The sequence below is a fragment of the Lichenostomus cassidix genome, chromosome 4 (genome assembly GCF_008360975.1).
Source record: "Lichenostomus cassidix isolate B80296 chromosome 4, HeHo_3.0, whole genome shotgun sequence".
Classification (NCBI taxonomy): Eukaryota; Metazoa; Chordata; class Aves; order Passeriformes; family Meliphagidae; genus Lichenostomus; species Lichenostomus cassidix.
The window spans coordinates 5,402,158-5,417,347 of record NC_139484.1 but is presented as its reverse complement, the minus strand read 5'-3'; the positions used below and the strand labels follow the sequence as shown (position 1 = coordinate 5,417,347).

Here is a 15,190-nt window from a genome sequence, read left to right as displayed (position 1 = left end):
AGTGTTGCTTTTGTGAAAGTTTAAAGGAGAAGAAATTTTGTGTGTTGTTTTATATTAGCTGGACTTTGAAAGCTGTGCATCTAGCACAATAATATAGCCCAAGAAGTTGAAGCTATTTTTAAACAATTAATGAAATTTGAGCAAAATCAAATTAGATCCTGGGAGGAGGGGAAGAACAAATATATATGACAGCTTGAGTCAGAACAAAGAGTTTTTATCCTGAAAACTGACATTTAATATCCACTGTATTGTACCTTAGAAAGAATCATGATGCCGAGGGTCATTTTGGCCTAATGATCTTCGGGCTGAGGGAGTAGCAATGCTATTTGTGTCGAGACAGGAAGTAATGATTTTTTTCAGACACTATAAGATGTTTGTTTTTATCATCTTGATAAACAATAAGATCCAGTTGTGTGATGGCCCTGGGGGATTTTGGATTAGTCCAATTTTAGGATCTCTAAAGAGTTTTTGAACTTAGAGAGTAGGGCCTGCTGGAGAATCCTGAAACAGTAGTGGATGAGTTCAGGGTGTGGGTTGTTAAGTAGTTTCAAGGAGGATCTTTATGTTTTGATGATATTAATCAATTGGTCAATTTTTGCTTGAAAATCTTGTCTCCTAGAATAATAAATGCCTACACCTGTATAGCGAGAACATCTATGGGTGGTGTCACCCAAATTTCTATTGGTCAAGGGGTGTTTGGGGGACACTTGTGCTGCTTTGTAAAGGGAAGCTCAGGGTTTCCCAGTTTCCCAGAGATGTGTCTGCACTGTGTGTCTCTTGGGGCTTTGGGTTCCTGGGGCCATGCTGAGATCCCCAGCTGGGGTGGGGATGGTGGGCCGGGCTGGCCTGTGATGCGCTCTGGGCTCTGTGACACACAGGGGCCATGTCACAATGGGGACAGCTATAAAAGGCCCCATGGAGTGCCGCTGCCCCAGTAGAGCTTGGGCAAGCGGTAAGTGCACACGGGGTGGGAGGCAGGGCTGGAGGAGGGCTGGGCAGAGGCCGTGGAGCCTGGGGTGTGTGTTGTGCCCCTGCATGCAGGGCCAGCCTGGGGCAGCAGCGCCTTGCTCATGGTGCTTGCTGGGGCAGCGCTGCAGGCCTTGCCTCCTGCCAGCTGCCCTGTCAGGGGACCCTGTCCTTGCTGTTGCCACATCCCTGTGGCTCCTGTCCCCACTGGCTGCCTCCATGGCGGCCCCACTGAAGCCTTGTGTGTGTGTGTTCCTGCAGACCATGGCTGTCCTGGCGCTACTTTTGGTGCTCGTGCAGAGCCTGCTCCAGTTCCCCCAGCCAGCTGGGGATGGGCTGGATGAGGCCGCGCACCGGCGCATGCGGGAGCGACAGGAGCTGCTGGAGCGGGAGATGGCTCGGCTGCTGCAGGAGCTGGAGCAGGAGCCCCTGGAGCAGCAGGACGAGGGCTGGGGAGCCCTGCTCTCTGCTGCCCTGCAGCACTGGCCTTTCTTGCTCCTTGCCGGAGTGCTGCTCCTCGTGGGGCTGTGCTTTAGCCTCAGGAGAAGGAGCAGTGAAGCCAACAGCAGTGGCAAGGAACAGAGCTCCTGGAACACCTTTGACGAAGAGAAGGGAAAAGACCTGGACGAAGATCTTTTTGATTTAAAGGAAGACAGAGACAGCACTGATGTGACTGTGGAGGCAGGCAACAGCAGCATGGGAAGTGAAGGTGAAGGCAGTCTTGAGGCATCAAATGAAGGAGAGGGTGTTGATGAAGGAAATGAAGATGTGAAGTTTATCACAGACAGTGAGATTAAAAATGACGAAGGCCATGATTGCCAGAAAGATGAAGGTGGGAGTGATGGGAATGGGCCTGGCACCACCACTGGTGAAGGAAATGAAGAAGAACATGGAAATGTTGATGGAAATACAGAAGGCCTGGATGAAGAAAATGAAGGAGAAAATGAGGATATAAAGATGGAGCAAGAAAAGGATGCTGCAAAGGAAGAAGAAGGACAGGGAAATGAAGAACAATCCAGTGGTGTGAATATGAAGTTAGGCAACAATATTGATTTAAATGAAGGAGAATTTGAAACAGGTGGAAAGGAAGAAAACACAGATGTGAACCTGCAGGAAAGCAATGATGCCAGTGAACAAAGAGATAGTGATTGGATAGGGCAGGAATTTAACAGTGATGGTGGGAAGGCAATAGGCCATAGTGGGTTTGCTGCAACCAAGGAAGAAAACACTGATCCTGGAAATGAAGAGATCAGTGTTTCAAAAAAAGATGAGAAAAATGGTGACACAAATGGGAAAGGCGAGGCAAATGAAGATGAAAGAGAAGATGAACTGGGTAATGTGGCTGCCAGTGAAAAAGCAAACAGTGACGGTGGCAAGGAAGAAGATAGAAGATGTGAAACGGGAGCGGAAGAAGATGCCCGTGATGTTGGTAAAAAGCGAGGGATCCTTCTTGTGGATCGCATACAGGGGCCTGCTGAGGACCTGGAGAGAGGCTGCCCAGTGACAGCTGAGCTCATGGAGAGCTTGACACGTGTCTTGGCTGACAGTGTGAGCAACAGCTTCTACCCGGTTCCTCAGGCAGCCATCGGGGTGGGCAGTGCCTTTGAGGGTTGGAGTCCCTGTGAGCGGGATGTAGTCTACCACATGCTGGTCCCGCTGAATCCCCCACCGGGACACGCCTTCCACCTGGAACAGAGCAGGGCAGGGCAGGTGGCAGCAAGGACCTTCCGTGTGCGGGTGGAGCAGCTGTGCACATGCCAGAGGGAGCAGGTGGGTGAGAAGGTGTTGTGCTTCGTGCACCACCCAGAGGAGGAGCTGAGGCAGCAGCAGAAGCCCAGCCTCCTAGCTACCCTGTGCAAAGGCTCCTACCTGGATGTGAAGAAAACTTCCCGCTGGTTCTACCGGCTGCTCAGATCCTCGTGGCTGCAGTTGCCTGAGTCCCACTCCTGGCACTCAGTGTTTCAGCCCTGCAGCAGGTCCTGCCAGTTGCAGCTGAGCAATGGCCAGAAGAACCTGATGGTGGAGCTGCTCTTTGGGGTGCGCCAAGGCGACTCCGATATCTTTGTGGTCAGCCAGCCCCCAGAGGCCCAGAAAGGCAGCTCCATCACCTCTGGGAGCAGCCAGCCCACCAGGGCCAAGTTGATGCCAAGCACAGCGTGGCTGCAAACATACGCTGTGGCAGAGGCCAAATTCTTCCAGCACATCACAAGGCAGATGCCCTGTAAGAGTTTGCACCTGAAATGCCTGCAGGTGTTCACCTGCATCCTGAAGGGCACAGGTTTCTCCATCTCCATCTGGAAAGCTGTGGTCATTCACGTGCTGACCACCGTCCCACCGTCCCGTTGGCGCAGGAGGGAGTTTGAGCGGCGGCTGTGGGACATCATGGCGTACCTGCGCCGCTGCCTGCAGGTGAAACGGCTGGAGCACTTTGTGCTGGGCAACGATAGGCTTCCTGCAGAGATCAGCATTCCCCCAGAGATGAGAACAGCAGAGCCTCTCAATCTCTTTGACCACCTGGCCCGAGATCCAGCCGCCCACGCTCAGGCCATGCGAGCGTACGGTCACCTGCGGCTTCGCCTGTGGATGCTGCTGTGCAGCAACTGAGAGGAGTTCCCTGCCCAGAGCTGAGCTTGGAGAGCTCCCACCCGACAGCAGCCATGTCATCACCACCTGGTTGGTGCATGTGTCACTGGCAATCCTCAAACTGCTTTCCTGCTCCTGAGGAAAGAAGCTGCAGCACAAGTATTCACTGTGCAGACACCCATCTCTGAGTTTCCTCAGCCTTCACTTCCAGATAACAACAGTGCTGTCATGATGTTGCCTAAGCCTGTGAGACAGAATCTGGATCCACCTTCACATCACAGAAGATTGAACCTTGCAGAGGTTGCTTGGAGCACCTCAAAGACTTGAAACCTAGCCTGTTAGGGAATTTTTTGTAGTTTTTTTAGGAACCTAAGATTTTAATGTTTTTTTTAGGATGTAGTTGTTTTTAGTGTAGGAAATCACAACAGATAGTTTTAATTCAATTTACTGTAGGGAATTAGGTAGTCCAAGTTTTCATAATAGGAACCAGATATATTATCATTCCTTTAAGAGATGTTTTAGTATTTTCAGTCTATAACTATTTTACAAAGTTGCCCTTAGTTGAGGCAATTTGACTACCCTGCTGTAGTCGCTTGTTTGCTTTTTAGTAAAGTCTAGATACCTATGTTTGAAAAAGCAATAAAAGGAAAGAATTTTCTCAAATTGCCTGAAAATTGTCTTTCTTTGTGTTCTTGGAGAATATCCATCCAATGCTGGTATCTCAGAAAATGTGTATGCCTCTTGGGATACCAGAAAATGTGTATTCCCTATCGCTTACTTGTTCACCTTGTTTGAAATGTAAACCTCAGACTGGAAGCGGTGAACAAGGTTCCATCAGTCTCTCAAGTCATCCTTCTTTCCTGTTCATGACCTTTTACACAGCTGGGTATTCAGGTTTGGACAGCACACTTTCATTTTATTCAGTCCATGTAAAATGTTTTCTTTATCCTTCTTTCTGCTTTTCCTCTTTTGTCTTTTACAAACTGTATACAGAATCTGTGTATTTGCTGACTCTACAGCAAGTGAGCCTTGGATGGCCCAAAGTAATCAGAAATACTCTCTTCTCTCTTGCAGAATTTTTCCTTAGGAGTAGGGCTGATATATAGCAGGTGGGCTTTGTGAAGTCTTTTTTTACTAAATGTATTGCAAAGCAATGCTTTAAAAAGATCATTGAATGATTTTGTTCAAAACCTTTGATAAGAAAAACCAGGCAATAGCTTCGAAATTTAGTTTCTCTCTTCTCAATTAAGAGCTCGTATTCCCTGTGTCTCCTTTTGCAGTGATTAATTGACATACAATTTTGAGTCTTCATTTAACTGCTGTCATTAAAATCTCTGAGACAATTCCACTGGAATGCGGTTCCTGTTGAGATGTTTACATTCTTTATACCTTTACTGAAGCATGCAAACCTGTTTAACTGTGCTAGGTCATAGTATGTACAGCTTCTAGATATGCAGCTTTTTAGCAAGTATTGGAACAGCTTTATCCACCAATTAATATATCTTATACTGGATCAAATGTCAAATAATTTTACAGCTGCTCTTTTGTCAGCAACTCCCTTGATCATAGAAGTTCTTTCAGAGTTGTCTGTATATCTGTGGCACTTTATACTAATAAAGTGTCTAATGTCTATATCAAATCTAATATCAAATTTCCAGAAGGCTTTCTCATGACCCTGTGTGACTGGACTTTGGGAGTAACTTTCTTCAAATTAATAAAAACCCAGAAAAAACAGGAAAGGCAAAAAAAAATCCTGTAAACTGTGATAGAGAATTAAAATAAAGTTGATAGTTGAGTATTTCAGTCACATTTAGAGAAGGTATGGAGAAGGGGGATTGCTGGAAATTATGAAAATGAGGAAATAATAAACGAGGGATGATGAAGAGAAAGGTTTAATGAAGAAATTTCCTTTTTGGATGTACAGGCCTGCTTTCTTTGATCTTGTTTTAGTATCTGTGTCTTCCCTGCTAAATTTATGTGACAGATCTGGATTACAGGAAGGCAAATCTTGCAAGAAAGTATTTTTAAACTAGAAGTTTAGGACCCTGCAGACCAAATCCTGGCTTGAGACTAATACAATGTCATTAACATCAAAAAGGCAACACTGATTTACATGAGCTATGTGTCTGACCTTTTGTTATTGAGAAACTTTAGAATGATTTACAATTTAATATCATACATAGTTGTTTTTCAGACCAATTTCATTTTAAATGTTTCTGTGATAATGATAACTTTGCTTTCAACTGTCATGAAAGTCTAAACTAAAGCAAAGCATAACAGAATCAAAATACATCAAAAATGCAGCTCATTTATTAGGTAAATTCTGACTTATCAAGTGTCCTTGAGTTTCTGAGTTGCCTCTGATCTTACATCAAAAATTCTCCTTGTGCTTCTCCAACACTCATTATTGCTCATTAAGGGTTAAGATTTAGACACTGGAAGTAAATGTCAGAGTTTTGAAAAGAAAGAGATTTTCTCTTAGAAATCATTCTTTTCAGGCATCAACGTTAACTCAAGCTTTGAAGGAGGGCAGCTGTGAATAGACATCACGGATACGGGCAAATAAGTTTCAATTACAAAAACTAGCAGAAAAAATTGAACCTGCTCATGTTTTTAAACTGTTTTCTATGGGATCCTGTCATGCCCAGGGAAAGCAGTAAATGTGGTGTTTTGAGCTTTGTCACTTAAGACTAAATCCAGTAGGCCCAAAAAATGCAAAAGGACAGTTGTGCATTTCTAGTGAAATACATTTCATTGAAAGTAACATGTAAAAAAAAAAATCTCTAAAATTAATATTATCACATGGAGAGAAATCCTTAGTCAGAAAACCAAACAACCCAAAAAACCCAAAAAACAACCTGGGAGTAAAAATATGCCGTCAGTATCTACTTTACCCAAAAATGAAAAGATAAATTCCAGGATATTGCTTCAACTGAAATTACAGCATCTCTGAACATAATGGAGCTTAGTTGTATGCCAGGAGGACAGGTTACTTCTACCCCTTCATTTAGGTGTCAAGAGTAGCAATGGCTTTCTGTAATTTGTCTGAAAATAATTCTGACCTGGATTTCTGTTTAGAGAGGAAAAGATTTTAAAGCTCTGTGAAGACATGCAACACAGAGCTTTGCAAGGCAACGATGTTACAAACTATGTCCTGGAGCTGTGGGTGATACCTTAACCATCTTTCTGCAGGGTTCAGAGTATTTGCTCTTCCCTGTGGAAGAGGATGCTGGGGCTGTGCAGGTTGTGATGCAGATGCTGGCAGGCTGAGCTCTCTGGGGGTAACCTAGAGATTGCAAAACTGGCTGTAGTGTGTACTGCATATGGGGTGTGGTTACAGGTTGATGAAGGATGAAGATAGCCCTTCTTTAAACAAAACAGATTCCATTTATAGCTTTGTGCTCATCCTTGCCATCTGAGGTGAATTTTCATGTGAGGTTTTAATAAGATTTTACATATTTAGATATCTATTATATACACATACACACATCTTCCACACACCTTCCCACAAAAGGATGGACTTCTGTAAATATGCTTTAGTGCATAAAATTATTTATTGAGATTTATGTTAGTGAGCCAGAACAGGATTATTTACTTTACAGGGAGCCTCAGTAATTTATTTCTTGCCTTGACCACTGTGGTGGTTTTGATTGGCCCAAAACATCAGCGAAGTGTTTTTAACATCTAGGAGAAATTTGGGCCCCTCAGAAGCTGTTCTAGTAGGCCTAGGGAGGTGTCTGAGGGGTGGGGTGTGGCACAAAGATGGCTCCTGTGTGTCCTGAGTGCAAGTTCTGGAAGTTTTTACATCAAGTCCAGCAGAGCCAATCTCTGATGGCTCTGAAGGTGATGGACATGCTGCTGGCCAAGTTTGGGCCAATTGGAGGTGCTGGTTACGCCTCTGTGAAAACATATTTAAGAAAAAGTCAAAACAAAGCAGGCGCGCACTTCTTTCACTTTGTAGTTGGAGGAGGAGGAGGTGCAGGTGAAAATATGTAGAGGGAGAACAGCATGGAGAGTGCCAAGGTCAGTGAAGAAGGGGGGAGAAAGAGGTGCTCCAGTGCTTCCGGCACCAGAGCTGAAACTTTCTGCTAGCCGTGGTGGAAGCTATGGGGGAGCCAGAAATTCCTCCTGCAGCCCATGGAGTCCATAAGGATGCAGAAATACACCCACAGCTTGTGGAGGGGCGGCAGCCCGGTGCCGCCCATCGTGAGATCCCATTGACCGAGGTCAATGTGGCGGAGGCCGGAGCCGCCGAGGATGTGATTTCTTGGGGCTCAGTCGAGGATGAGCCTTGAGCCGCCCTCCCTCCTCCCACAACAAAGTTTTGTGTTAGTTCATAGGTTGAAAGTTTGCTGTACCCCTCCCCTCTCCGCCCCTGTTGCCTCCCTGCTTCTAGCCTGTTCTGTTGCTGTGCTCCCCTGATTGGTTCTATGTGTTCCCCTCCCTTGTTGTTTCTAATTTGCTCCCCCTGCTGCCTGTCATGTTTCCCCGGGCCTGATTGGCCCCGCCCCTGCGTTCCCGCCCCAGGAAACCCCGGGGCTCCCTTTAACACCTCGGTGCCATCTTGCCCTCGTGGTCAGAGGTTTCGGACCCCCGACCCTGCCGGACCTCTGCCCGAGGACAACAACAGTTCTTTCCCTGCTTGCACTCCTAAATAAAAGACTGTTGCTGCTCCTCCACGCTTGGGGCTGGTCTCATTTCGTGGGGATCGCCGCCTCATTCTCCTGCCTTCCGGACTGCCCCTTACCCTGCAAAGGGTCCCCCCAAATCCAATCGGGGCACCCTGGGATTGGGTGAGCCGCTGTCGGGTGGCCGCAGCGAGGGTCGAGCCGCCGACCCCTGGGAAGAAACCCACCTGCTAGCCGGGTTCTCCCTGCCTCAAGGAGCCGGACAGCCGCAGCGTCCGAGGACTATTGCCCTTAACGAGGGCAACCTCGAAACGCCAAACCACCGCACACAGCTCTCTCCAGAGGAGGAGGTGGATGCCTGGAAAAGACTGTGAACCAGTGGGAGTCTCATCTAAGAGTTAAAACTGCAAAAGGCCTTGACTGAGAGAGATAGGCCTTGCTCCTGGCATGGAAGCAGCCTGGCCTCAGCTCGGGAGAGTCTGCACAGCACCTTATGGACAAAAGACTCATGTTGCAGCAAGAATTCGGGCGGGATGCTGCTCATGAGATTGGACCCACGCCAAAGAAGTTCCTAGAGGACTGTCTCTCGTGGGAAGGACCCCTGGCTAAGTAGAGAACCTCTTTTCCTGATTGGACTGACCAGAGGACCCCTCAACCTGCCCCCTGTCTGTGTTGCTAGTTTGCAAAGAGGGGAATGGGGGGGGGTGAGTGCAGAGACTGCTTCTTAAGAGGGTGGGGGTGAGAGCAGAAAACTGTCTGAAGAGAGAGAGAAACAAGTAGAGATAAAGAGTATTTGTAGTAGAAGAATTGTGGTGATGAGTAAATTTGAGAATCTGCTCTGTGGACTGAAAAGAGACCCCACACCCTGCCCCCCCCCCACCTGGCTTGTGGATTGTAGAGGAGGAAAGGGGGTGAATACTATAGGTTCGTAAGAGGGAGGGGGGGAGTGAACAAAATAATGTATGAAAAGTATATTTTTGCCTTGCATTTATCCTCCAATTCTGTTAGGTAATTAAACACTTTTTGCAACTTTAAGCTTGAAGCCTGTTTGCCCTTTTTCGTGCGTCCTCCTGGCAAGGGTCCTGTCTCAAACCCACGACACCACCCATCACAAGTGTTTGAAAAAGCTTTATTTATATACAGACCTCCATGAAAAATAGTTTTCTAGACATGTCAATACAGCTATTGCGACAGTCTGGATGCTTTCTATGTGGTTTTTTTGTTGGTTTTTTTTTAATGTGATTTTTTCCAAGATGTGTTTCTGTTTGCAATTTGTGTTGCTGCAGTACTGCTGAACATTAATTAATATTGCTTCAGTAAAGAAGAGCACAGGGGTTAAACTGCTGATGATGAAAATGCTGCTGAATGTGTAATACTTCTAAAGCATAAAAGGTGTGTTGCTTTTAAATCAAATTTACAAATATATATCCTGTGTGCCATAAGTGACCTGAAAAGAAGATGATGTAGGAGGAATCAAAACTAAATAGCTATGGAATGGAAAGGGGAGAGATGTGAGAGAGTTGCTGGCTGAACCACTTGAAGAGCAGAATCCACTTCAAGGAAGGCAAGTAAGACATCATCTGTTTCTCAAGCATCTTGGAGTAAATACATTTCCTAGAGGAAACATTAATACGAGTTATAACTGAGATTTGTTGTGACATACTGGGGTTTAAATCATGTGTTACTCTTATATGCTGGTTAGATACGTCATCCTGTCCCAAACTGAAACAATGCAGGTTTCAGTGGATTACTCTTTTCCTCTTCCATACTCATCCTTTTCCCCCACAAGAGACAAATCAGAGGATTTTTGTAACACCTACAGCTAATCTGCAGTCCAAACTCTTCTGGTCCTGCTTTCTAAATGGAGAGCTCTGTTGTCACCTTCCACAAAGGGAGATCTGATCATGGATGAGCATTTGCATAGCTGTGCTTAGCTCTCTCACCTGAGCCCTTGGTGCTGACTCTGTGCTCTGTGCTCTCTGCTGATTACCTGGATTGATGAAAAATAGCTTTAGTCCCATTAGCATCTATCATCCTTTTGCAGGCTTGTGCCAAAAAGCTTATCTTGCCTCTGGTCCCCAAGCTGCTTCATTCCTCTCAGGAACCTGGATGGAATTTTCCTATGCCCACCTTTTCTTTTTTTCTTTCCTTATCTTTCTCTGGCTGCAGCCTACTGGTGAATTATAAAGTACCAATTTTTAGTAGTAGTCTTAAAAATAGAGATGCAGAAAAAAACAGCTTCCACCCAACTGTGCAACTTCCCTACAGACTAAAATATCTTCCTATCTTTGCTCTTTTCCTAGAAAATAATTTATGTCAATAATATGGAAATAGCTATTTCCAAGGTGCACTGTAACTGATCCCACTAATGAGTGTTGTGATGCCAAAAACACCCCTACCATACTTCTGTTCGTGTGCCAAGTGTTGCAGGATGTTATTTGTGCTCTAAATGATGGTGGTGTCATTAATATTCTCATTCTGGTGAAAGGAGGGAAATGTGCTTTAATAGTTTTGTGAATCCTGATGAACTTTAAACATCACATGTTCCACTTATCCCTAATTTCCTGGTTTTAGAAAGATGACACTTGGAAAGAAGAGTGTGCTTAATCTGGTGAGGAGCTAAAAAGCAAGAGCTGACATCTTTAAATGATGGAAAAACTCTTTTATACTACATACATGTATATATACACCGAAGGTTAATTAAAGAAGCCTTTTCCTTCCTTGGTAAAAATGTCCCAATCATGTAAAGCAACATCTGCAGTTTTATTTTTATCTAAGGTTTTGAGTGAGTAAAAAAAGTTATGCATTTTACTTGAGAAGGGAAGAAAAGCAATTTTTATCAAGAGGTTTCAAGCTAGTCTCAAGGGCTGCATCTTGAATATAAATGGACATAACATTCATTTTCATTTTTTCCTGCTCTTCATTGATAGGTATTTCCTGCATGCTTTATATGTTAGACTTGTCTTAAATGTCATTCAAGATATATTCTCATTTATAACTGTGTTCTGTAGCTCCTTGGGTAATTCCAGCCTATTGCCTTTTAACACTTATTGGCTACTGTCAGATGCAACATATCCAGGTCATATGAGTTTATTCAGTATGAGATGATTTTTGAGTGAGAATACTCAAGTGGGTAGCTTAATTTTAATATGAACTGCCAGCTGCAGTGGAAAATAAGTTTTTCAGTGAATTATGTTTTATTTTATTCTTCTAAAATCTTAATTTCTAATTTAAAATTAACTCTATGACCAAAATAACCCATTGCTGCTGTTAGATGACTAACTCAAGAAATGTATTTTTTACACTTCCAGCTTTCAAGTCACATAATCTTTCACATGTAATTATCGCAGCCAACAAAGTATGGTAGATGTAAGCTTTTTAATTAATTTACAGCAGTTAGAGTCACTGAACTTTTATAAATTTGTTCCTTCAGAGCATGGACATATGGAGAAAAATGGCTAAATGTGTCTAACTTATGGAGGCAATCTTATGGATGACATACCTGAGCTCCAGAAAGGCTGCAGTCTTTTGGTCAGGTTGAGTTTGACTTTTCTCACCTGAGGAGATCTCCAAGTGAAGTGTTGATTATGCAGCGGCAGAGATGTGGTGCCACTTGGTTTTCTCTTTCACCCATGAGATGTGAACTTTGTTTGCAGTAAGTGGGGAAACTCAAACCCTGCAAAGTTGCTGCTGCAGCAAATTCTCTTCCCTTACTTCAGAGAAACCTTCATCAAGAGATCTGTAAAAGAGGGGGGAGTGAGCAAAGGGTGTGCTAGCTACACCCCAAAGGCTCACTTCTATACTCTAGTTCTCTCCTCATATTAGTATTTATATGTAAAGGTAGGGCAAATCAATCAATTTGCTTAAAATTTCCTTTAAAGACTACTTCTGATACATTTATATCCTCATTAAACATCAATGATGGCGCTCAGCCCTTAAAGTAAGCAACCAGGATAAAATGGAAGGGGTAATATTTGGGGTTAAAACTGCCTGATGTTTTTTCAACACAAAACTATTTCAGCTGCAATTTTGCAACCAAGTTGCAATTCTTTCAGTGCAAGCTGCTATGCCAGAAAGGATTTCTCCTTCCTTTTTTAGCCCTTCTTGCTAAATATCAGGCAGAAAATCTTCCTAAAAACAGAACTGGAATATGCTTCCATCTGGCTGAAAGCTCTGCAGGGCTCTTGCATTATTTCAGTAGCTGTAGTTTATCAGAAGTCTGCGAGGGACTGGCTCACAGGTTTTGGATTTCTTGAAGCTTCCATGTTAATTTTTGTTTTTAATTGTGGGATTCACATGTGCTCAGATGCTTTATACACGCACTGTTGAAACCTTAAGACTGCTATCCTGTGGGGAAGCATAGAGCCCTGAAATGGAGTGAGCAGTGTGACTGTGTTTTGAGGGCTTCCTATGGTTTTTAAGGGTGTGTGGCTTTTTGTATTGTTGTGGTTTAACTCCAGCTGGCAACTCAGCACCAAACAGCTGCTTGCTCACGCCTCACCCACTGGGGAGGAGAATAACAGGGAAAAAAATTGAACCTGGTGAGCTGAGATATAAAGAATTCAAGAATTGAAATAAAATAAAATATAAAAATAATAGTAATAATAATAATAATAATATGATAATGTTAGTAGTGAAAGGGAGGGAGCTGGCAGAATAAAACCCAAGAGAAACAAGCGCATAAAACGCAATTTCTCAGCACACACTGGTGCCCAGCCTATGCTCAAGTAGGGATGAGCCTGAGACATCCTATATTACAGAATATCCCTTTGGCTTGCTTGGGTCAGCTGTGCTGGCCATGCTCCCTCCCAGCTTCTTGTGTAGCTGCTCACTGGCAGAGCAAGGGATGCTGAAATGTCCCTGAATTAATGTGAGCCCTACTGAGCAGCTACTGAAACATCAGTGTGCTACCAGCATTGTTCTCATGCTGAGTCCAAAACACAGCCCTGCACCAGCTGTACAGAGAAAATTAACTGTATTGCCACTGAAACCAGGATATTTTGTTGGTCTGAGTCTTTTTTCCCCTTTCCTCTGCAGTTCTGGGCAGTTTCTAGGAGTTTTTGACAAAGCATCAGGGGACAAATGGGCAAAAGAAAGCAAGTTTTGAAAGCAGAGTTTCATAACCAGATAGTGATTGGCCAGGAGCAAAATTAAAGGACTGGTCAGGAAGATTGGGGAACAGAAAGGGAGGGAAGGAAAAGGAGATCAGAATGAAATGTTGAAAAACTGAAACAGATTCAAATAAGATCACTGAGACTACAAGGTTTAAGCAATAGTCTAAGGTATGCTGGAGAGCAGAACCTCAGTGTTGCTAATGTAACTCATCTTCCACTAAAATGTCTCTGCTGCCATTTGACTCCCCATAAAATCCCTTTGCAAGGCTGCTGGAACAATTTTTAGCTGTTTTTATTTTAAAAAAAAAAGGTTATTTTTTAATAAATGGAAGGGCAAACTATGTCCAGATGGTTTGGATTTCTGCATGTAAGTATCAAATACCATTTTAATGGATGTAATAAAAAGTCAGCTCAGAGTTTCTAAACTAGACTAGATTTACCAGCTGATTTTCTTTAGGTTTGTTCCCTGGGTTTGCCTCTTTTCAGTGGTGCACTGATAACTTGTCTGTGACGTGTAGTAAAATGCAAATGGCACTACAACAATACAAGCAACATGATGCTGGGTTGTACCAGATGAAGTCTCTGCTGCATTTGGTGCAGCTCCAAAACACTGCCAAACAGCCTTTTCTGGCTAACAAATGGAACACGTCTTTAAAACAAAAAAAAAAAAACAAAAAAAAAACCAAAAAAACCAATAACTTTGACCCTAAAAAGCATGGAGGAAGGTTATTCCACTACCTCCTCTTATAATATCTGGCATTCTATATAGAAATATTTCATAGTTATTGTTAATAATTTAGTTACTTATATATTTCTTTATGAGATGTTTCTTTGAAATCTTGGCTGCTGTGTTTGCCTGTGGCTCTGGAGGTCAGGCACTGCTCTTAGGTGGATCCCCAGGATGTGGCTCATGGTTTGAGCCAACCCTTGAGATCCTCCTGTGATCTGCATGGCCCATTTACCTGCATATTCTGGAGCTGAAATGTCCAACTATGGAGGTGACTGTCAGTTTTGAATCCTTTCTGAAATAAATAAGATGGTTGTGGGGTGGAAATGGAGTCATTGAAATGATTGGGAATGTGTCCCAGAGCTGCACTGTAAAACATGATTTGTGATGCCTTAAGGAAAAAAAAAAACAAAAAAAACTTCTAGAAGGGCTTTAATTCCTGTGTGTTTCTACTGTCAATAAGCTGCTTCTGGTCTTCCTTGGGTGTAATAGAGCAGAGCCCAAACAAGAAAGAAAAGGGAGCACATTCCCTGACAATAAACATGCAAGGACTGTTCTTCCATGAATTTTATGCTTTCCCAAGGTCAGCATGACATTGGGCAAAAGTGAAACCAAAGTATGTTCTAGGAAGCCTGGAACACTTTAGAAAAGCTCTTTTTATTCTTGGTCAAACAGTTCAAAAGCTAAAGCAGTGTCTAAAAGTCAGACATTAGCTTTTGCCCCAGGTGAGCTTCTGGCAATTGCTATGAAATGAGTTTGGATAACAAATGCCTGCCCTGACTCATCAGGCAGGTCTTGTTAACATAATAATCAAAAGGTGACTGTTCCCAGCGTTAAAAGTTATTGCAATAATGAAGGCAAATTCTTCCTCACCCAATAAATAAGGGCTGAAAAGAATTTGAAAAATTTTGAAAACTCGTGCAGAAATATTCTCTTGAAAATAATCCAGAGTTTCTCCTCTTCTTGCAGTTCTTCCTTCTATTTAGGTTTTTAGCAAGTTCTATGAATTTCAGAGTTACACAATAGAAGAAACAATGTGATGAGAAGTCTAACACTTTCTTTACCTCCTCAAAAATAAGATAACTATAGCTGCTTCTAAGATGAAGTCACAGCTGCTCTTCAACAATGAAGAGTAAATAAGTTGGTCTTATCTCTGTTAAAATTGCAGAGTG

The 15,190-nt window shown here is 43.5% G+C and overlaps 1 protein-coding gene across 1 annotated transcript; it reads left to right on the top strand.

Moving 5' to 3' along the window:
- The first annotated feature begins 1,230 nt into the window (after window positions 1-1,230).
- LOC146437726 (uncharacterized) lies at window positions 1,231-4,160 on the top strand. Its single transcript, XM_085057664.1, has one exon. The coding sequence runs from the start codon at window positions 1,231-1,233 to the stop codon at window positions 3,568-3,570; it is 2,340 nt and encodes a 779-aa protein (XP_084913790.1). The 3' UTR covers window positions 3,571-4,160.
- The last annotated feature ends 11,030 nt before the right edge of the window (window positions 4,161-15,190 follow it).